We start from the raw sequence: 24,987 nt of genomic DNA on the forward strand, positions 1-24,987 counted from the left end.
AGCTGAAATGCAATACCGAAGTCCGGGCTTTGTCGAAGATTACTTGACCAAAATTTCAACCAGTTTGGTTGAAAAATGAGGGCGTGACAGTGCCGCCTCAACTTTCACGAAAAGCCGGATATGACGTCATCAAATACATTTATAAAAAAAATGTATGGGGATATCATACCCAGGAACTCTCATGTCAAATTTCATAAAGATCGGTCCAGTAGTTTGGTCTGAATCGCTCTACACACACGCACGCACGCACACACACACATACACCACGACCCTCGTTTCGATTCCCCCTCTATGTTAAAACATTTAGTCAAAACTTGACTAAATGTAAAGAGACAACCATCAGGTGTTCTGGACTCGACGCCTCGCACAACATGTACTGGAAGGCCACGGATCTGGATGGATTCTCAATCAACATCGCTGAGTGTGGACTTTGTCCCTCTACTGGTTCCTGTCCCCAATGCACAATATCGAATGATCACTTCCTGGTCACGAGGTCAGGAAAGTTCAGCGACCTTCAGATTGTGGATCAAGACAGGCTGAAAGATGGATGGACGATTACGTGTTCCAAAAAGGACAACGCGACCCAAGATCAGTGTAACATACGAGTCAAATGTAAGTGTCATGACTGCATGTACTGTCTTTACTTTTCTGGTGGTGTTAGTAAAATGTTCATCAAACACGAATGTTTGGCTTAAATAAACCTTCCTTCATGTGCAAACGATCTAGTAAACCAATACAAATCTCTCCTGACTGTCACATGCAATGGTAGCGTCTTTTCATCAGACCACACGCCACACCTAAACAACTTGGCTGTTCTCTGCGCAGAGTTGGATCCGTTTGCCGAATTAGTCTTGTACCCGACAACAATTTTAATTTGTCAAAAAAATCATTCGAACTCGGCTCAGGTGGCAGGTTGGTTGTTGATGTTAGCACTTGTTTTGGTAGGAAGGTGCTCTGTTGGACAGATGCACAAGCTCGTTCACACGGGGAGGAGGGTATTCATGAACAGGGCAAGTTAAAGTGATATGTCTCAAACGTACCTCCGTTATTTCTCGATTGGTAAAGGAAGTTGAGTATTACATGCCGCATACATGATAAGTTGATTTACCTTTTATCATCTTGATGATGCAGTTTGTATGTGTGTGTGTGTGTGTGTGTGTGTGTGGGGAGTGGTGTATGTATTTGTGTTTTCGGGACTGGTTTGCTGTTTGTGCGTATGTCTTACTATCTGTCTGTCTGTCTGCCTGTCTGTCTGACTGTTGGTCTCTTTCTATTTCTTCGTGTTTGTTAAATTGCGTGGGTTGGTTCCTATGTTTGATAATATGTATTTGAGTGTAATTCGTAAATTTTTTTTACACAGACTACCACATGCCCCAGTGTCAAAACAGAACGCTACAAATTTGGGAAACACAGCCACAGACACCAATCCGGTGTGAAGGTCTCAATCACTATGAAAACATGAAGTGGACAATAACAGACAACAATGGATCCACATCTGAGATAGCAACATGTCTGAGCCTTATTAGGAATTACAAATGCTCGACCAGTACTGACTTATCTGCCTCACGAAACGAGACTGTGAGCCAGCTGGTGATCCTGAACTACGCAAGAGACAAGGTGGTCAACAAAACGCTGACCTGTATCAGACGTGATGAAGCCAGAGAAGACTCCTGCAGAATCCGTGTTGTGTGTAAGTAGCTCACTGATTCTGTTCTTGTTGGGTCTCCCTCTTCTGAAAGTATAGTGACTTAGCATGCTGCAGATAGGGAAATGTGGATTTAGCACACACACAATCAAAACATATCTTTACATGGATTTTGCTTGGCACCGGCAGTCGATGTCAAGCATTGTTTATCTTTAATGAAACACACACCCCTACTTTTGTCTTTGGTGTCGTTGCTGTCTCTGTTTTTGTTGTCGTTGTACTCTTTCTCTCTCTCTCTCTCTCTCTCTCTCTCTCTCTCTCTCTCTCTCTCTCTCTCTCTCTCTCTCTCTCTCTCTCTCTCTCTCTCTCTCTCTGTCTCTCTCTCTATCTCTCTCTGTCTCTCTCTCTCTGTCTCTCTCTCTATCTCTCTCTCTTTCCCTCTCTGTTTCTCTCTCTCTCTCTTTCTCTCTCTCTGTCTCTGTCTCTCTTTCTTTTTGTTGTTGTAGTTCCCTTATGCTTCTCACATCCTTATCAAGTCTGTGTTTTATTTGTTAACTACATGTAGCCAAGGCCTGAATGTACACACTGCATTTCTCTGTGTGCAGACCCAGCAGAGATCTCCAAACGGAGCGTGACGTTGAATGGTTGGACCGTGACGGCTACTGCTATGATCGACACGGTCTATGACTCTGATCAAGATGTCGTCTGCCTCTGGAATCTGACTGGACCAAACTCTGTGAGTTGACTTTTTTGTGTGTGTGTGGGTTTTTTTTTTTTTTTTTTTTAATAGGATAGGATCTTTCAAATGCACAGAAATTGACAGGATGAGATATGAGAATTAAACTGAATATATACCTTTGTTTAATCTGTATTTTATTTTTTTTCTCATTTTTTTTTCATTTACATTTTCATTCCTTTAAATTGTCCTATTGCTGTGAAATTCGGGTATCTTCTTCCCAGTGGAAAGCTAGCAGCAACAGAGTCGCGTATCCCAGGATTGTGTGCAGGTGCAGTCAGCCAACTGTGGCAGATTGAGCGAGGTCGTTTACGTGCCGCAGTGGCTACACGGGGGTTGGACGTGGATACCGTCTCTTAGTCGGCACATTTAGTTGACCCATGTCCGCCCTGGCCCGGATTCGAACCCGTGACCCTAGGATCACAAGTCCAGTGTTTTCCCATGTAACCAAGTGGCGTACCCCGTCTCTTTGTGTGTGTTATCTCCTGCCCGACCCAGTTGCCTCCCCTGTCTATAGCTATTCCCTGTGTGTGTGTGTGTGCTAGTAACATTGGGCTTACCTTTAAATACTGCCCTTTGTGCTAGGAAATCCCTAACTTAAAATGGTGAGAAGCAGCGGAGTAACCTCTAACCATCAGTGCCTAAGGAGTGACTAAATAATACCTGGTTGTCTTTGTGCTTTATTGTGTGTTTACTATCGTAGGGTAGACTCTTGACCGGATTCATTTCTAATCTAGGTGGTAAGATCCCATAACTTTCCCGGCCCCTTTTAGCTACTATTATGTATCAGCTTTGACACTGCTTGTAATCTAATGAGCCTTATCCGGTGTGTGATGCATGACAGGGCCCTCTTCTCCCTTTAGCTAGTGTAACTGCTCGTAATATTTCCGGTGTGTGACACAGGGCTCTCTGCATCTTTAACGATCCATTTCATTGGGCAGGCATTTTAAGTAGAACACCCCCCGTTGGCTTACACAGGGTATCCTCCCTATTGGCTTATCGCCACAGGAAATCGGAAGTGACCACTGTCTTTAAAAGAGCGAGCATTGCAGTAGAGCAGACAGGGGGCCCGGGTAGCTCAGGTGGTAGAGCACTGGACTTGTGATCGAGAGGTCGCTGGTTCGAATCCGGGCCGGGACGGACACGGGTCAACTTTATGTGCAGACCCAGAGACGGTATCCATCTCCCACCCCCGTGTCACCACAATGGCACGTTAAAGATCTTGGTCATTCTACCATAAGTGCAGATGGCTGATACCACCTAAACACGCAAACATCAAAAAGCCGTGAGGGCGTAAAACTCGAATCGTATAAACCAATTCATGTCCAATATAGGCAATTAAGACCTGACGGACAATAAGCCCATTACAATTTACTAGAGCAGACAATGTGATTTGTGATAGTGAGCTGTGCGGTGCTCCTTTGTTGACGTGAACGGTCGAAGCGCTGCCCAAATTTGTCGCGAAGTTTGTAAGCCGTCGATCGCGACTTGTGGTGTTAAATTCCGAGACCTGTCTCTTTGTGTTTCGCGATTTAGCGTCAGCAGCAGATGTTGTGTTTAGGTTTCAAGTGTGCTCACTGAGGAGAATCTTGCCTTCTTCTTTACACTGCTTTCTGGTTTACACCAGAAATTCTGGTCTTATATATATATATATATATATTGTTTCTGGATTACATTGTTTCTGGTTGCTACCAGAATAATAACCTTTTTTTTCCCTGCTTTCTGGCATATATTGTTTCATAGTTTCTATTTCTGGTTTTACACTGAAGACATATTTTCTGGTTCTGTTATTGTTTCTAGCTGATTCTGGTACTGGTAGATATCAGAATTCATAATTGGTATTTCTGGTTATATGTAAGCATTGCTATTTCCTATATTAGAGTTATGTTATTGTTTCTAATTTATAACTTATAGTATTGTTTCTAGTTGCTACCAAATTTAGCTGAACTGTTTTGGAATATTTATGATTTAGATAAGCTACCTGAGTGGTTATTCTTAATTACATTTTCCTTCAATAAAAGATAAGTTAAGATAAGTTAAAGCAACCTCTGTCTTCGGTGTCTTAATTGTATGCTCCTCTGCCTGTGCTATATATCCTGTCCTTCCACCCGACCTTCCCACACCCAAATGATCTACCTGGCCCCAGGAAGGCAACAACAAGAGTTTGCGTACTTTAAAATACATTTACCATGACATGATTTTTGCTTTGTATTCCAGGCAGACGTCATAGACATTGACAGGCCACAGTTGTCTAGATTCTTAGAAAGCAGTCGGGTATACTACAATGGCACTTGCAGCCTGTCCATTTCTGCGAACGTCACGGAGGACGTGTATCACGTGACTGTCACTGTGTTGCCTGCTGGAAGCCCCGTTGCTGTTGGCAACGTCACGTTGAGTAAGTACTTTCGGGTTGTTGTTTTTTCCAACAAGAACAACACTTAAACATTGACGAATGATGTTTTTTTTTAATTCAACGTTATAATTATATCAAAAGAACAGTAATAAACTTAAATGGTGATTGCATTGTATTCCTTATCATTTACTTCTGAATCCAAACATATATAGATATGTCTTGGTTACGTGCATGCTCAAGATTAAATAAAACATGATAATGAATGAGGTTCCATATTTGCATGCTTCGGGGAGACACGCGTGAGCAGTCTCGGTCTCTGGCTTTCTGCTAGCCAGGCCTTACTACTTGTCTCCGTGATGACTGGATTTTAGCGTTTATCTTTTAGTTTCATCTTAACTATGTTTCTGTTTCGCTTAACACGACTTGTGTTCCCTTTTCCTTCCTTTCTTTCTTTTTTTCTTTCCTTTTTTTTTCTTTCTTTTTTTCTTTCTTTACTTTCTGAACACTATTTGATATTGTATATGTTTATATATCCCATGACCTCCCTTCTTTGTCTCTGTTACTTCAGTATGGGTATATATGTTGTATTTTTATAGCTCAATAAATACATCATGGACTCAAAAAAATATATGATAGTGCAGATTCCGATTTGGGCGAAGAACTACTTTGCTCCCGACCTTTGACCTCGCGCCGAACAATGTGACACATTTGTATGAAGTTCCAAAATCGTATTGCACGGCTCAGAAAACCATATCAGTTGCACGCAAAAATGAATCTCAGAACTGATCTGATGTATGAGATGCAATAAGCAAACGTTTCTTTCATTATGAAAGCAATGCAGGTCGAAAAAAACGAACATTCAACTTACAAGATAACCAGATGCTAGCGAACCAAAACAAAAACACGAGTACTCTCCCTTGCTTCGTTAGCCTCGTCTCGATTCCCCCTCTATATTAAAACATTTAGTCAAAACTTGACTAAATGTAAAAACAGAAAGAACGCTCGATGTCGTCAAGACTTCTCGACCCTCATGTTGGCTTTTAACTGGCTCGGGTACTTCCGCATTAATTAATTACTTTTACGTTTCTTTTCATCTTACGCCACTAACCTGCCAAAAGTAAGATGAAAATGAATCTGTCGCAAAGCTGCATTGTTCGATTCCTTGACAGAAAATACATGTAACATCAAAAATTGTAACTTTATTGTAAACAATTTTAGATTTAAATGGAACTTTTGAATTTAAGTAACTCTACGTTTGAACTTGTCGTTTTGCAGACCAACCCGAAACCCCAGAGGATAACGCAGATGTACCCCTAGCATTCATAGCGGGCGGGTCTGTTGCTGCTGATGTCATCGTTTTCATCGTCGTCGTCGTCGTCATTATTGTCAAGCTAAAGGGTAAGGCTTAGAAACACTCATCTCATGTAGACTCGGACATATAATCAGTGATTGATAAATATGATAATTATGCATGTTCTTATTGATAAATAGGATCTACTTATTCGTGATTGATATATGTCTTCTACACTTTGTAATAGACAAGCAGGATCCAGACTTTGGGATATGTGTGTGCATTATATGAACTCTGCATTTAGAAAACGTGAACCATAACGTTAGATTTTGTGCTATCAAATAACCTATCAAAGCCGTGTCTCCTGTGTCACAGACAGAACCTACGAGAGGCCCAGACGAAGAAGAGGAATACCTGAACACACATACTCGGACCTTCATCCTGACAACAACACTGCACCGCAGCCTCTCAACACTGCTCCCAACACTTCTCAAAACACTGCTCACAAAGCTGTTGACAATGCTGCTGACAACACTGCGTTCAACACTGCTCCTAACACTTCTCAAAACACGGCTGACAATACTGCTCACAATGCTGCTCACAATGCTGCGTTCAACGCTGCTCCCGGCACTGCCCCCGACACTGAGACCGGTCGTGTGTACGTGAACATCCGGAGCGACGGTGCGAGTGGTGGCGCCGTGTACTACAATGAGACCAGCGACACTCAGACAGCGCCCAGCAGTGATGCACAGGACGCCGACCACTACTACAGTGAGATCACAGACCTACCGCCTGTGGAACTGAATGGTAAGACATATGATAAGGCGAGATAAACAGGGAGTAAATAGTGAGGAAGGGGTGAGGATAGGCGGGAGATATAATGAGAGTGGGGGGAGAGAAAGAGAAAGACAGAAAGATACAAGGTGCCGTATTTAGAAAGAATCAGGTAGGAGTTTTGTCTATCCGATAAGCTTCCGACCCCTCCCCCCCCTCCCCGATCGTGGAATTCATGAACCACCGATAGCGCCTATCGTAGGCACTGTCCTACGATGCAGTTAAAGGTGCATATATCCCTACCCATACATATTGTTTCTGTTATCGGTACGATAACTTTGATTTCAAGATGGTGGTCATCCTTCTACAGCGTTACCGGGAAGGAAGAAACATTCTGTTGTCGGGGACGGGATACATTCAAACATTCAGGTTCGACATGCACGATATTTTTGCGGTTGACTGTTGACGGATGAGTTATCTGACGACATTCAGCTTGCAAACAGAATGGGTGCCTTGCCCCTTGTCTCTCAAGTGATACTCAATTTGTTTCAATTTTATTTTATGCAATTTATATCGCGCACATATTCAAGGCGCAGGGATTTATTTATGCCGTGTGAGATGGAATTTTTTTACACAGTACATCACGCATTCACATCGGCCAGCAGATCGCAGCCATTTTGGCGCATATTCTACTGTTCACGGCCTATTATTCCAAGTCACACGGGTGTTTTGGTGGACATTTTTATCTATGCCCATACAATTTTGCCAGGAAAGACCCTTTTGTCAATCGTGGGATCGTTAACGTGCACACCCCAATGTAGTGTACACGAAGGGACCTCGGTTTTTCGTCTCATCCGAAAGACTAGCACTTGAACCCACCACCTAGGTTAGGAAAGGGGTGGGGGGGGGGGAGAAAATTGCTAACGCCCTGACCCAGGGTCGAACTCGCAACCTCTCGCTTCCGAGCGCAAGTGGGTTACCAATCGGCCACCCAGTTCTGGTGATTCCATGCAGATATTTTTCAAGAATGTGGGCGGTTTTAAAACCTGAATATACCTTTATTAGAGAGAGAGAGAGAGAGAGAGAGAGAGAGAGAGAGAGAGAGAGAGAGAGAGCGATAGAGAGAGAGCGGCCAGGGAGACAAAGACAGTGTGCAATGGTTAACTAATTTACAAGTTCAGAGAAAAGCTAACAATACACTGATCTCTGTCTGTCTGTCTATTATTCAGGTCCTGCCGCCCTCACGAGAGAAGCTGACCCAGGAATGAATATGTCGCTGTATGAGGAGATAAAGTGAAGGATGACGATGATGATGACGACGATGACGATGGATTTATTTTTCAAGGAGAGTGGTTTAATACCTCGCCGATTTTGTCCAACCTGTCCGTACATCTAATACAGAATAATAAAGGAAAAGCAATTAGAACAAAAAACAAACGGGCGTGCTCACAATAATCGGTTCGAGAATAAATGAAAAATAACGAAGTGCCTCCCTAGTCTCAATACATCTGAATACATCTTGAAAGGGTGCTGAAGATCGATAAAAACACACACCTGAGATTCATCAACGTCTTCAAAAGTCCGATATTCGATTGTTGTGCAGCGCGTTGTAGGACATTTTGGGTTTATATAGTTTCATGCGCAGCAAGTCGTATTATGATCACTCACACCAGAGTTTACTTCAGTACATTCCAAATCATCGTTTTGCTATCCGTGTATATGCGATCAATCAAGGTCAACGTTGATGCAGTACCAGTTCTTGTGGACGTTTCAACCAGGTGTTGAAGCTGGGCCAAAGATGGACATGGTTGTTCGCCATGCTGTCTGGTTTATGACAATCGATATTAAAGTCAACTAATATTGAAATGGGTTACGTTGTGCTCTTTTGCACTGTCCGTCAGGCAAATAAAACCATCTGGGACCTGGATTTCGAAGGGCTGGACTCAATAATTTTGATTTCTTGCCACAAGCCCTTTGCATGTTCAACTTCCAGATCAGGTCTACGGTGAGCTCATTAATGACTCATTGACATAGGCGAAATAGGTGGACTTGCACTGTTAAGCCTGAATATACTTATAATAGTGGGGTACATTGAGAGATTCACCTGTAACACTCGAATCAAGTCTGGACTCGCTTAAGTCAAGTAAATGTAATGATGCTTTTTTCATGATTCAACCCTACACATGTATCCGACGTCTTGTTACGCAAGTGATACAAATTCAAGTGAGTCGTCCGGAATCCTGATAATGCCGTATGCCGAGGCATACCTAATAATTGCACCTACAAAAGTCTTACACACCAAAAATAAGACATCCGCAGAGTGCTCTTGCAAAGCAAAGTTAAAGGAGAGGTGCAGGTGCCTCCCTGGTCCCTAGGCGACCATCATATTCGATGGGGAATGCCTTTAATAGTGCATGGGGTACCACTATTTTCTAGTCATTTGAGAAGCTTGTGTTTTTGTATGCATGACAATCTTATTGTTGTGAAAAGTGTGGTATTGTACAGTATATAACACATTACGTTTTCATATGCGAAGCCAAAAACTATATTTTTAAGAAAAAGAAAAAATCTTATGAGTCCAAGTTGAAACAGTCCAACTTAAAATGACGCGACTGTTTATTTCCTGGATGAAAAACAATTTTGCGCAAATTAAAGGCACAGTAAGCCTCCCGTAAACCATCACAGATACTGTCAGGCTTTTACACACAGTACAAACACCCTTTCATTTAAACACTCACCGCTTGAGAACATCCTAGGTGCCCTCCGTAAAGAGCGAGCAATTTTCAAAGAATTTATTTTTGCATGGTTTATCTTACCCCTGAGCCATCGTGAACCCGTGTGATCCAGTTTCCTTTTTTTCACAATTTAGTCGTCAGTTTGTGATTTCAATGCGACTCGCTGTAAGCTTATCTGCAATAGCACGTTATTGTGTACCTCTGAATCTAAAACGCAACAAACGGCTGCGAACTAGAGCGGTGGCGGTTGACGGTTCAGAGGAACTGGCGCTAGGCAGAACCGTCGTCTGCTACGAGAAAGACGTTTTGCGTGACACGTTTCCGGGCTTTTCTTTTTTCAAACTTTCAAAACTTCGAATTGTACTGATCTTGTCTTGATGAAAAAAAAAATTTCTTTTATGATTTAAGAATGTTTGTGTAACAAGCTGTTAATTTATTATTTTAATTTTAAAAGTTAGGTCTAGCACCAAAACGAGGCGCTTGATTGTCCGTTCGCATAGTAAACGAAATAAATTCTTTGAACATGTCTCACTCTCGACAGAAAGCTGCCAGGCTGTTCCCGTTCGGTGAGCGTTCAAATGGAAGTATGCTTGCACTGCATGTATGTAGAGGCTCGGGGAGCTTAGTGATGGTTTACGGGAGGCTTACTGTGCCTTTAAGGCTTAGAGCAGTTATTTGAAGCTACGGTCATCCTCAAAGATGGTACTTGTGAAAATCTGACAATATCAAGAGGAACGTTACGAAAACATATGACCTGTTTTACACATTATTAGCAACGCGATCTCCAAAAAAGAAATCAAAGCTGCTTGGCATTTTCACTTGCAATACCAATAGTGAATTCAAGTCTACGATGTATCAGTTTTCAAAATCTACTAAGAAAAGAAGGGAGAAGGCGGGGGAGGAGGGGGGGGGGATTTATTAAGAAAAAAACGAAAATGACGCTGACTGTTGGTGGTAGCGCGACATAGATTCCGCTACGAACACCTTAGCGGTGGACACAGTCACTTAAGTTTATCCAACATTTTGATTTCGCAGTTCGTCGCAATATCTGCCTGCAGTGTCCCAAACATTTAACAAATTCAACAAGAATGTGTTATATAGTTAACAGTATTTTTGTAATGTTAGTATGTTACACCAGACAAAATCAAACATTCAGAGAAGTTAACATTTGTCATACTTTTTTTATTTGGACACTTGTCTCCATTTTGTTCCGAATATAGGATAGCGTCATCACCAAATAAGGTATCAATTGTGTCGTAGCTTAGTGATTAACATATTGACTGCCGGGAGAATTTAATTGAAACAAATTCAACAACAAAACATCACCACATAAAAGGTAAAACAATTAGCACACAATTCAGAACAAGGTGTCCAGGGGAGGCAATCATCTTGCTGCTATTCAAAGGGCAACATATAGCGATTGTTTCCGATGTGTGATGGGCGGGGATGTAGCTCAGTCGGTAGCGCGCTGGATTTGTATGCAGTTGGCCGCTGTCAGCGTGAGTTCGTCCCCACGTTCGGCGAGAGATTTATTTATCAGAGTCAACTGTGTGTGCAGACTCTCCTCGGTGTCCGAACACCCCCGTGTGTACACGCAAGCACAAGACCAAGTGCGCACGAAAAAGATCCTGTAATCCATGTCAGAGTTCGGTGGGTTATAGAAACACGAAAATACCCAGCATGCTTCCTCCGAAAACGGCGTATGGCTGCCTAAATGGCGGAGTAAGAAACAGTCATACACGTAAAATTCCACTCGTGTAAAATACACGAGTGTACGTGGGAGTTTTAGCCCACGAACGCAGAAGAAGAAGAAAGAAGAAGTTTCCGATGTCATAACTTTTTTTAAAATTTATTTGTTTTACTTTACCGCAGTTGCATGCAGGCTGCTACAACCCTTCCCATGTATGCCCTTTTTTCTTTATTTTTCTTTATGGTTCTTTTTATAATCAAATCCAGAATTTTGTTTTAATATCGACACTCTCTTCACAAAACATATTTAATACAATTACAATACTCCCTATCTTTCAATTTAATTTAATTTTGTTCTCTTTATTCAGTATTCTAGTTGCCTTAACCGAACTTCATAATCAAAAATATATCTATAATTTTGAATGGAGTTCCATACTTATATATCCCGATAAAAGTTTTTGCAATAATCATAATAATAATATTGTAATAATAATAATAATAATATTAATATAATCAACAACTTCATGCACATAATCATTACTATGTATCATACCAAATAAACAATCATACAAATTCATTCTCATTTTTACGTTATACTTAACACAAACCTTCTCCTCAACATATTTCCAAATATTTGAAATCCTTTTACAGCAATAAAGAAAAAGTTCCAATAATCTATTTCGCCAACACAATATACAATTTAAACTATACGCAATGCCAATGTTGAATAGCAAACTATGTGTGGGGTATATATTATGGAATGCGACAATCGTAATCGTATTTCCTTCATCAAATCGGTTACTAAAGTCGAATGTTTATATACCAGCTCAAAACCAACTGTATGTTTCCAAAATCGTATTGCAATGGATTCTGCATGTCATTACATTTATAATTAAAACTTTACGAATCTGCCTTGGCTTAAACAACACATCAATATCTAAAATATTTACATGTGTAACGATTATTCCATCTTTTGTTTCATTAACTGCGTTTACAATTGCGGTTCTTACTGCGTTATATTCAAACAACCGTGCAGGTTTGCTTTCGATTCGTTCACAGACCGTGTAAAACGATATCATATGTCCATCAACAATATTCATGTCCAATATAGGCAATTAAGACGTGACGGACAATAAGACCCTTAAAATTTACTTATCTTTTTTACCATACAAGACAAATGTCGCCATTGTTTTTACAGAGTGACGTTAAATAAACGATTGTATCATCATTATTTAACATACACATCATTTTGTAGACGTAATGCCCACGACAATAAAAACGAGTTCTGTAAATCATTCACATTGATCGTATTTAAACCACCTTTTAGAGAACAATTATGTGTATGTAACACTCTCGACTTTTCAGGTTTAATTTAGAAAATTCAATTATGTTAAGAAAGGGGGCAGGGGATTGTATGTGTTCAATGAATAACACAAAAGCAGAAATACATGTTTCAAAATCCTTTTATTCTCTTGTGTCTTTTCTGTTTTTTCCACAAAATACAACTTCCATTTCCAAAAATGAAATACAATGACTAAAGAACAGTGTTAGACCTAAAGACCAAACACTTAAAAACCCAGTGTTCATAAGGTGCTTCGCCAAAATGTAAGAACAAACACCACTCAGACAAGTTGGCTCTGAACATTAAACAAACATTTTCTTTTTACCACACAATAAAACACAAATAATATTTACCAGATGTTACCAGAGGCTAGTTATTCTTTCTTTCTTTCTTTATTTGGTGTTTAACGTCGTTTTCAACCATTTAAGGTTATATCGCGACGGGGCTAGTAATTATGACTTATAATTACCACATAGTTACTGTGTTCCAACACACCACTATCATTACATAATTCCACATATCAACTAAAAACAGCTGATAATTAGACATCATTTACTATTTACCAACTATAAATAGTAAATCTTCTTCCTAACACAGGAGTAACATTTTGCCTACTGTGATCAATTCCATCTTCATTGACAGAAACAGAAAGACTATATGTTATCCTACAAGACAGTGACTAACCATCTTTGATTTACTTTGTAACAAATAATCACATTTATCTGCAGTGATAAACTGACCATTATGACCAAACTTCTTCAAATCACAATGTCTAAATCACTTTGAATGAAATCTCACCTTAAACATCTCAAATAAAACACTAGTCACAAACACTTTTTTTTTTCCATAAAACAGCGGCAGCCAACTTTCCTATAATGCAATGCGCTTTCGGTTATTACCGCGCATGCGCAAAACTTTCTTTTACTTCAAAGTTCAAATTATAATCCAAAACTAAATTTCTTTGCAAAACCTAAACCCTATTTAACTTCACAACATCAGTAACACACTTATCTTTCCGTCTACGCACTTCATACACAAAAAACTACAACCCAAAATACAAATAATATGCACTGTTTCTGTGACAGGTGCTTCTGTAAAAAAAAACTCAACATGGTCAAATTACAAATATTTCAGTTTCGGAACTTGACTTACTTGACTTATTCCTGTAGACTCCCTGTGGAGCATAGGGCCGCAGTTTCGGAACAGATTTACAAAAATAACCCAGGGCCGGACTACCGGGGGGGTTATGGGGGTTGCGCAACCCCCCCCCCCCCCCCTAGCCTAAACATGTACCTTACTTATTTAATTTTTTTTTATTATTGCTTATTTTATGCCGTTTCATGCAAGGAGCGACCATTTTCCTATCTCAGAATATGACCTACCCGTCAGCTTCAGGGGGCTTCGCCCCCTGACCCCCACAACGAGGGGGGGGGGGGGTTTTCCGGACCCCCCCCAGCCAAAAAATAAAAATATTGAATGAGGTATGCATTTCTTTATTTTACATTGCGTTTCAATTTTTGGGGTATTAATCAGTGACAAAATCTGCTGCCTGAAACTGGTAATGATCATCCTCAGAATGCACCATTTTGCATCCTTCTTTTCAAAATTGTCCGGGGGGGCATGCCCCCGGACCCCCCTAGCAAGCTAGGCGCGAAGCGCCTTCACACCCATACTTCACAATATACTTTTGAAAAAAACCAATCATAAAATGAACTGATCCGCCTCTGCCGCCAGGGGGGACATTCCCCTGGGCCACCACTGGCAACCCCCCCCCCTCCTCTTTGCCTAGTCCGGCCCTGTAACCACTCCAATTTATACTATCCATCTTGCTAAACTAGTAACTAATCATATTTCAAACAGATGACAATGTAGAAATCAATATTCACCTGATTTAGAACCAAAAAGTGCTCCAACAAATGTCCCACCAACTTGGCGGCTTTTCAGCGGAGGGCGGAAGTGACGCTAAAATTCTAAAAATCGAACTGGAAAATATCTAACAATAAATGTCTTAAAATAAAATGTCTTTACCACTTATCAAAGTTTATAATTAACACTTAATCAAAATAACACATTTAAAACAACTTGAACAATTTTATACAATCCAAAAACATAAAACTTAGTTAGCCAAGTTGAAAAGACTAATTAAAGGGAGGTAACAATCAATGTTCACACATTACCAAAATACCAGTTGCTTCCCTTTAACTACAAACCAAAATATGTCTGTGTACATGTTCAAAACAAGACCACCAGTTTTGAATGTGTTACATGTACAGATGTTAATCGTTACACATACATTTCTCTTCACTTCTTCAAATGCCTTTTAATTTAAATATCTTTCCATCCAAATAAACCGGTATATTAATGTGTTCAAAAACACACTTTTGATGTCTAGGCGCTACCAATGCTTACATCTCAAAAATAACTTGTGACAATAACAGTGCTTTGACCACACATATTTTACCCATAATACTACCATTTTTTGTAAACCATGATTGTATTCATAATTCGTTGTATTTTATCAATTCTGTATGTCCAATTCTCTTCAACCATGTCAAAGTATTGATTTTTTTAATTTATGGCAAAAAAACATATACTTGATGAGACTGTTAAACTGAGAATAATTATTTTTTTAAATTGATGTACATGTGTCTGTTTGGTGCGATGTCAGTCTTGCACAGGTTGCATCGTAAATTTCATATGCGTTTGTTTTATGATTGTTGTCTTTTTTTGGCATTGCTTTTTTGTGTTTTGTAATTGTGCATATTTTGTGCGTGATTTTGTTGTTTTTGGCTTGATCCCCTGTGTTCTTACTTAGTCAATATTTGATTTATGGAAGGGAGGGGGAGGGGAGCACCTCTATCTCCCGACAACAAATCCAACAACAAAACCCGTAGAACTACAGAATATTGTTTATGTATAATTATATATATAAAAAATAAACATTTAAAATATAAATCATTACAGGTGTTTTACTGTGCCAATTTTTGGTTTGCTTTTTGTGATATACTTAAGTATTTAAACACTTGCACGTTTTTGTTTTGTTTTATCTGTATGCTGAAGGGTATGTTCCACTACATGTTGTTTATTTTTGGCAGTTTAATGTCATCCCTTGATGGCATGCCATGTCCCAATGAATGTCTGACCCTGTACATGTCTCAAGCTGAACTTGCCATTTGCTCTGCTGTTTTCTGTTGATGCTTTGGCTGCTAACCATTATGTGCCATACTTAACTTACATGTTTATTTTGAGTTTTATGTTGTGTTCTTTCATATCCTACGACCTATATTGTATACTGCATCTGTTCCGGATTGGTTGCTTACGATTATGTGCTACACTAAAGTTGCCCGTTTCATTTTTAGATTCATGTTGTGTTATTTTCATATCCTACGACCTATATTGTATACTGAATCTTATCATGATAGGTTGCATACGATTATGTGCCATACTATCATGTTTGATTTTGAGTTTTATGTTGTGTTCTTGTCATATACTACGACTGATATTCTATATTATCGCATTTTTACTGATCACATGACAAAAACACCTGTTGTCATTGGTCAACTAGGAACTGTATATCAATTGATATCGCAGAGGAAGTTCCTAGGGAATTTGATATCGTGCAGGAAGTAGTTTTCCAATTGTAATTTTGAAGAAAAAATCTCACGTGAAGGAAACACAAGTCGCCCATTATTTTAAAGCGCAAATTCATTATCGAAAGTAATTGCATCAGCAAGTTTAAGCTGTGTAATGAATAAATGCACACTTTTTCCACCCACCTTTAACAGAGAGGTAGTAGAATGGTATGCTTTAATCTTACCGAGGGAGGCGATTGGAACAGCCGTGAACTTTGGAGCAAGAAGCGAGTTATCTTGCAGGGTATCAGCGCTCATCACTCACGTAAAGGCTGGAAATGAGCAGCCGATTTAAACGTTTTGCTCCAGCATGAATCACTGTCCCATCCCTCTTTGTCGTAGCCATGCAAAATCCACACAAACACCTCAACAGCTTCAAAACAGTCACGAAGGCTATCGGAAGACGCCATCTTTGAAAGTTGTCTTGGAATGTTGTGTCGTCTGCAGTTGGCGATTCGACCAAATTATCAACACTGCAGTCCGTCGATAACGACGAAGAACTGGAAGCTGTCTTCTACACAGAAAATGAGCCAGAGGACTTCACTGATACAGTCTGGGGCACTTCAGTTCCTGCCATCGTTTAGAATTGCCAAATTAAAGCCTTTGAAGTCTAAAAGACTGCAAGTAACCGCGAAGGCTGTTCCGTGTTCCTCCACTGAACCTTTTTTTGTGTGATCTGTTTACACAATATTTTTCTTTTCTTTGTTGTTTTTAGATGCCTTATTTACGTCTTAGAAAACGAAAGAGTATTTGAAAAATGAAAGTTATAGCAGCAAAGTTGCGAAAGCAGGAACAGACAATCCAACATTTCCTTCATGGCAGTAGCCTCCCTTGCGCTTGACCGATTTATTAGACTGGGGTTATTGGGTTCTTCTTCCGAAATGGAATGCGATAAAATCGTTATCGTTAGATTTGACTGCGATATCCAGATTTATCAGTGCCAATGTCTCGAAAGCTTTCTTGATATTGGCACGGATAAATCTGGATATCGCAGTCAAATCTAACGATAACTAATACTGTATCCATTCATGATTAATGTTGCTTTAAAATCGTATGCAGACTGCATTGACTTGACATCGTAAAACGCGCTTTTTGTGCATGCTTTATTTTTGATAAAACGGTGTTTGTAGCACACATATTAGTAAAACAAAATCAACATAAATCCAACAAAGAAACAAACAAGAAATGGAGGCCCTTCCATGCGAATCGTACATCCCGTTATACGGTAGGTGTTGTCCGCAATCAGTGCAAAAAAGATGAAATCAAAATGTGTTCTTGAGAGTACCTCCAGTCATGTCAACAATGATTGCATAGGTCGTGTTGAATACATGTATAACAGGCAGCAACGTCTGTACACGGTTCATTGATTAACTCGCTTGAACTTCACAAGGATTTCCCGATTTCTACTCTAACCCACTGTAATTGGCGCATTGAAAGGGTCGGGGTTTGATTCCTTGTGTCTGGCGGTTTAAGGGAGGCTTAACTAGCCCAGCTGTTGACCTATCCCCTTCCGTGTGTACAAGACCAAGTGCGTAGGGAAAATATCATGTAATCCACGTCAGAGTGTGTGGGTAAAAACCCACGAAAACACCCAGCTTGCATCCCCCGGAAACAATCGCCGTACATGTAAAACCCCACGAGTGTACAATACATATGAGTTGCAGCCTACGATCGAAGGAGGAGGAGGAGGAGAAGAAGAAAAAGAAGAAGGAGAAGGAGGAGGAGAAGGAGGAGGAGAAGAAGAAGAAGAAGAAGAAGAAGAAGAAGAAGAAGAAGAAGAAGAAGAAGAAGAAGAAGAAGAAGAAGAAGAAAAGGAAGAAGAAGAAGAAGAAGAAGAAGTAAGTGAGTAACCTGTATTACGTGCTGTGTCAGTTCAGATAGACACGTGCACCTGGACTTGTTTCAACGAAATAGATGACATATCATCCCCACTGGAAGATATCTTGGACATATGTTATGTATTTCTTTATTTTACTGTTTACTTAACTGTATTATTGCGCTTCAAGAATAAACATCGCCATGTCATTGTTTGCGTTGGAGTGGTGTGTGTGTGCGGAGTGTGTATGTGTGTGTGTGTATGTGAGTGTGTGTGTGTGTTTGTGTGTGTGTGTGTGCGTGTGTATGTGTGTGTGTGTGTGGGGGGGGGGTCGTATCACGCGATAGCAGAAGGAGAAAAAACAACAGAAAATCCACTTTAGGCCTGTGACCCTGTGATAGCATCCTGTTGTCTGAAGTGGCGTTCAGTCAGGCGAGCCCGTGATGGATGTGAACGCTCGACCGTGACACACATTCACAGACAAGGCATCTCTGTCTGCTTTTACCGGCATGTGGCAGTCTGAGTGCAAGCAATGTATACACACCGTTAGTAGCTACACTAACTAGTAAGACGTATTATGCGACTCTTTTATTTTTATTTATTTTATTTTTTAAAGGATATTCCTGGCCAAAACACAACGATCTTAAATAGCATCATACAATGCAAACTTTGGTTTGTAATTATGCCGTAAAACGTGCACCAGGATTACCGTCAACTGGATGTTTACACATCCATTCACATGTAAAGCGTGATATTTGGGTTATCTTTACAGACTGTCATATCTCAACGCTCTGTCTTCGTTATCGTTTCCGTTCTATGTCTTTCGCCGTGAGAGTGGGGACCGCTAGATTATAGATTTGAGTACGTCGATTTCCGCGGTATATGTATGCTAGCGCGAACACTGACACATACTACGATGAATAGTATTAGACCGCAGAAGATCTTGTTGATAACGACCGTTGTTCTCTTTCCACTGTACTGCAATGGTTATAATGATATGAATAAGAACAACCGAGGAGCATTTTCTATTTGAGAAATGCATGTGTGTTCAAAAGACTTTAATTGAGAACAGCAAACGGACAACCTTGTGGAGCCCCGGTGTTTACGACAATTTCGTCAGATAGCACAGAGTGATCCAACAAACGAGTGCTGCTGAGGCTGACGCGTTGTGTCCGATCGCATAGGAACTCCCTGATCCAGAAGATCAAATCATTGTTTACGTCTAACTGGTCTATTTTCTGGATAAGTATAGCAAGTAACAACACGCTTAAGCAGGCAAACATTATTGAAATATTCGACTTAGTATAAACATGACACAAAACTACGTCACCGGAAGTAAATTTCATACCATAATTAGTTAATCACACCCCGCCCCTACCCCCTCTCTCCCCTCCCTCCTCCCCTTCCCCTCTCGGAGGCCCCCTCCTTTCAATCCACTCTTCTCTAAGTTTAAACTCGCGGATGCATTCGTATTCGACTGTCGTGTCATTCCTCGAGGAAAATATGACGTGATTTTCTTCCTTGAGAAACATCTTTCCCTTTGGCTCTGTCTGTCTGTCTGTCTGTCTGTTTCTCTCTCTGTCAAGCCAGCTCTTTCTCTCTGTTTCTTTGACGAATCTGTGCATGTCTGTCCGTCAGTCTTTATTTTCCGGTCTGTCTATGCGTCTATCTGTGTGTCTGTCTGTCACTCACGTCTGAAGACAATAATCACGACATGCGAACAATAAACCAAGGCACCCCACCGAACAATGTGTAACAATGATGCACAGTTTTCCCCGTGGAAATGATTCGCCTCACCATCTTAGATCTGGCTACGATTTTACACGAAATACGACCACACCGCCACTTGGACATATACCAACATCAACAACCTAGAACAAGTGGGAGTTTGTCAAAGAGGACAGCATTTCTTGAAATACACTAGAAACTAAATTCATGTAAAAACACTAACCTCTACCATAGACCTATATAATATAGGTCCCTGCCTCTACAGACGAAGCAGTGATGATGCAACGTGGAGGGGTCGTTTTATTTAAGGTGAAATCTTTGGCAGATATGAGACAGTGTCCAACTGTTTGCACGGAAAACAGTGTGCCTATACGCAGTAAAATGGTGTCCACACACTTCAAGGTGTGTCAGTAAGGTAGCATACCAGCCTAAAGTGTTTTCCTTTCTAATTGTGTTTAACACTGGACAAACCGTGTTGCTATATATGTGTTGAGTTATATCGTGCTGAAGTTTACAAACAAAATTGAATCATGAAATGTCCTTCCTGATTGTGTGTGCGTGTGTGTACGTGTGTGTGTGTGTGTGTGTGTGTGTGTGTGTGTGTTTGTTTGTGTGTGTGAGTGTGTGTGTGTGTGTGTGTGTGTAAGTGTGTGTAAGTGTGTGTAAGTGTGTGTGTGTGTTTGTGTGTGTGTGTGTGTGTGTGTGTGGTGTGTGTATGTGTGTGTGTGTGTGTGTGTGTGCGTGTGTGTGTGTGTGTGTGTGTGTGTGTAATGAGCTGGTACCGTGCTGGGAAACACCCCTGTTTGCACACGAACCGGATCTCGTCACCCCAAGCAAAACAGATCAGACACGGAAGTAAAATGCATTAGCCTACTACATAAACACAACTTTCCTTAACGTCACGGCAAACTCCACGCAGTCACGCTTCAGTGAACCATACTTTGTTGATGTACCTTTCACAACTACTACCTTGGTGCAGCGATATGAGACATATATTACACGGTGAACAGAAACGTTTAGTGTGATAACTCTTAAGCTTTGGCATACTTTGTTTTTCTTCTTCAAAACAAACTGTGTTTGGCGAAAGAACATAATGCCACACGTCATCAGGATCAGTGTATGGGGAACTACTTGTTCTTTGTTAAAACAAGCTGTATCCTTCCGATGGAACACATAGTACAAGGTAAGAGGACAAGTGTGTTGTGGTCAAACCTGGAACTAAACGCTACATTTTCGTTTCGACAAACAGTCTTCAGCGAACGAACACACCGTATACGGAATCAAAAGCAGTGTATTGCGACACAATAGAAATGCATACATTAAATAAGATGATGTACCTGTATAAAACTATACATATGCAACTCTTTTCTTTACACTCTGAGTACGAGTTTTCTTTTCCACAAAGAAACACATACAAAACACAATACCAGGACTGGTCAATGAAAACAAAACTATAATCGTACGCTACTTTTTCTGCACAAAACTAAAACAGGATTAGTGTACCAATGGAAAACACAGTCAGTGCAGAAACTCAACACCAGTGTATTACGAAACAACTAACACTATACGCTCGTGAGAGGAAAGACAATGTCCTGAAGCCAGCAGCAGTACTTTTCACACGGACACAGTGACAATTCTGAATTATCATCGTCACAACTGGAAAGAGGATGTTAAACTTTTGGCCTGCTGTCGTCTCACACAAGCCCGCCTGACTGCGCTGAGAGATAATGTGTGTACTTTGAACTTATGAATTGATGTAAGAATGTACTTCAAAGGAGTGAACAAGAGAAGATGTCGCGGTTGAGTTGCTGTTTTGCTTTACTGAGTCTCGTCGTGGTGTGTTGCTCTCAAGGTCAGTTGTTACTGTGATGTATGTCTGGAGACAGAGAGGGGGTGGGTTTGTAGTGTGTGGAAATGTAACTGCTTGTTGTAGGGGAAGGGAGAGCAAGTCGACCCCTCTAACGAATGCAGCTTATACCTCTCGTCTTTTTAAAAAAAATATTGTTTTTGTTGTAAAACCTGGTGTGTTCTCTTTCGTGTAAGCGTTGTGTGGAATATGAACACTCCAACTGGCACGGTTTTTAAATAAAATATAAAAGAAAAACATCCTGAAGCATGGACGACTTGCCCTCCATGGAGGGCAACTCGTCCATGGGGATTCCCGGAAAATTACTCGACAGATTGAAATGAAACTTTACTTACACATTCTTTCAGATGATATCCCAACCCGTGTTTTTTTCCTTCACTTTTGTGATAAATGTGTTTTTTATGACGTCATATCTGGCATTTTTATCAAAAGTGGAGGCGGAAATAACACGACCTCATTTCTTAATCAAACTGATCGAAATTTTAGTCAAGCGTTCCATGACTCACCCGGTCTATGGGATTGCGTTTCAGTTCGGAACCCTATGACATTCGTTTTGTCATCTTCTTCTTCTTCTTCTGCGTTCGTGGGCTGAAACTCCCACGTATACTCGTGTTTTTGCACGCGTGGAATTTTACGTGTATGGCCGTTTTTACCCCACCATTTAGGCAGCCATACGCCGCTTTCGGAGGAATCGAATTTTTTGCAAACAGATTGAGCAATTAATGCATTTTATTATTAATGATCGATTGAATTAAAACAAATGCATGCAGATGTTGTGTTTGAATTGAAAACAAGCTCAAAAATCAAGTAAAATAATCCGTTTTATTAAAAGTAGGTTCATTTGCCATGTCTTACCAAGACAAAGTGTCGGTGTTGCGCATCCACAAAGTTTTGGCTAGCCTAGCTTTGGTGACAGAAATGCACTGCGTTTAGTTCAATTTGATAAAATCCAACATCTTTTCTCAATGCACTGATTTGCTTTACTCAACTTGTGTGTTTGTTTGTTTGTTTGTTTGTCTTGTCATTGTCTGCTCCTTTATCTGCAGGGAACTCATACTCTTTGACTGAGTGCAATGCTCAAACGAACTTTTACATCGTTGAAAACCACGAGACTTCGATGACATGTACTGGGCTAGTGTACTATCATTACATTCACTGGAACATCACAGGGCCTGAAACCAATGGCGTGGAGACGACAGTAGCAAGTTGTGGATCATGCACCCCGTCATGTGACGTCGTATGTTCGTCGTCAAACCCAAACTATGAGATTTCTAGGAACTTGAGATCCACGACGTTACAGTTTAAAAACAATCTAAATGCAAACACTGGCGCTGTTGTCAAATGTTCCAACGAGGCCAAGACGCTGATAGCATCCTGCAACATCAACGTTATTAAAGGTAATACTACGCGTTAATTACTTCCAAATTTATTTCAATATATTTTTACGAACTTTTGGGCACTTCTGCGTGGGTTTGATGAACGTATCAAAGTTAAAAGTGTTCGTGTGTGTCTATGTGTGTGTGTGTGGGGGGGGAGGCGGCAGGGGGAGCTGTGCACAGAAATAGATAATCTAAACCAACAGGCATTCTCTCCGTGTTATCCCTGGAAATAAAAGTAATGCTTTCACCAGGTCGGCTAGTATAATGACATTTAAAACATACTGTAATGGTGGCATATCCGAAGTAGATGTAAATCGTCATGTATGTATGTATCTTACATTAAAGCTTTCGTTCTAATGACATATTTCGCGTTATGTTTGGAACTTTGAACTGTATCGCCTGCAGCAGAAAACAAAACCCACAAACACCAACCAACTCAAGCTATGGTTCTCTCTTCCAGCATACAAGCTTGACAAGTGCGTGAATAACGAAGTGGAAGTAATAGAGAAGAAAGAGACAACCATTAGGTGTTCTGGACTCGACGCCTCGCAGAACATGTACTGGACGGTCACGGATCTGGATGGAAACTCAGTCGACGTCGCGGAGTGTGGATATTGTCTCGCTAGTGGTTCGTGTAACACATGCAGAATAGCGAACAGTCACTTCCGGGTCACGAGGTCACGAGAGTTCAGCGACCTTCAGATTGTGTATCAAGATAGTCAGAAAGATGGCTGGACGATTACGTGTTCCAAAAAGGACAACGCGACCCAAGATCAGTGTAAAATACGAGTCAAATGTAAGTGTCATGACTGCATGTATTGTCCTTACTTTTCTGGTAGTGTTAGTATACTCTTCATCAAACAAGACTGTTTGGCTTAAAGAAACCTTCCTTCATGTGCACACGATCGTGTAAACCAATGCAAATTTCTCCTGACTGTCACATGGCATAGTAGCGTCTTTTCATCGGACCACACGCCAAACCTCCACAGCTTGGCTGTTCTCTGGATTCTTTTGCCGAATTAGTTTCTTACCTTGCAACTTTGTCAATGTGTAATTTGTTTTTGCAAAAGCATTCCAATTTGGCAAAGGGATCAGCCAGGGTGTTGATTTTTGGCACTTGTGTTAGTGGAAAGATGCTCTGTTGGACAGATGCACAAGCTCGTTCACACGAAGAGGAGGGTATATATGAACAAGGCAAGTCAACGTGATGCCTCTCACATTTACCTCTGTTATTTCTGGATTGGCAAAAGAAGTTGAGCATTAAATGCTGCATATATTTTAAGTTAATTTACCTTGTGTTATGATGATGATGCGGTTTGTATGTGTGTGTTTGTGTGGGTGGGGATGTGTGTATATGTGTTACGATGTTTTTTGGGACTAGTTTGCTGTTTGTGTGTATGTCTTTCTATCTGTATGTCTGACTGTTTGTTCGTCTGTCTGTCTGTATGTATGTCTCTTTCTATTTCTTTATGTTTGTTAAAATGCGTAAGTTGGTTCTTATGTTTGATAATATGTATTTGAGTGTAATTCGTGGCAATTTGTACACAGACTACCACATGCCCCAGTGTCAAAACGGAACACTGCAAATACTGGAAACACAACCGCAGACACCAATACTGTGTGAAGGACTGAAGTACTTAGAAAACATGAAGTGGACAATGACAGACAACAATGGATCCACATCTGAGATAGCAATGTGTCTGGACTATAATAGGAAATACAAGTGCTCGAACAGTACTGACTTCTCTGCCTCACGAACCGTGACTGTGAGCCAGCTGGTGATCCAGAACTACGCGAGAGACAAGGTGGTCAACAAAACGCTGACCTGTATCAGACGTGATGGAGCCAGAGAAGACTCCTGCAGAATCCGTGTTGTGTGTAAGTAGTTCACTGATTCTGTTCTTGTTGGGTCTATCTTATGACAGTATAGTGAATTTAGCATGCTGCAGATTGGGAAATGGGGATATAGCACCCACAAATATCAACATATTCTTTACAGG

General features: G+C 40.6%; 1 protein-coding gene across 2 annotated transcripts in view; it reads left to right on the forward strand.

Annotated features, from left to right (window-relative positions):
* Positions 1-332: 332 nt before the first annotated feature.
* LOC138973986 (uncharacterized) overlaps positions 333-24,987 on the forward strand; it is a 34,070-nt gene continuing 9,415 nt past the window's right edge. The window contains exons 1-4 of one of the 2 annotated variants that reach the window (XM_070346675.1): positions 20,681-21,593; positions 22,655-23,005; positions 23,448-23,783; positions 24,536-24,865. In XM_070346675.1, coding sequence (XP_070202776.1) covers positions 21,533-21,593; positions 22,655-23,005; positions 23,448-23,783; positions 24,536-24,865 — 1,078 coding nt within the window. In that variant the 5' untranslated portion in view covers positions 20,681-21,532. Of the gene's footprint in view, positions 613-20,680; positions 21,594-22,654; positions 23,006-23,447; positions 23,784-24,535; positions 24,866-24,987 lie in introns of those variants that run through there. The other variant, XM_070346676.1, reaches the window with a different exon arrangement.

This window comes from Littorina saxatilis, linkage group LG8, assembly GCF_037325665.1.
Source record: "Littorina saxatilis isolate snail1 linkage group LG8, US_GU_Lsax_2.0, whole genome shotgun sequence".
NCBI lineage: Eukaryota > Metazoa > Mollusca > Gastropoda > Littorinimorpha > Littorinidae > Littorina > Littorina saxatilis.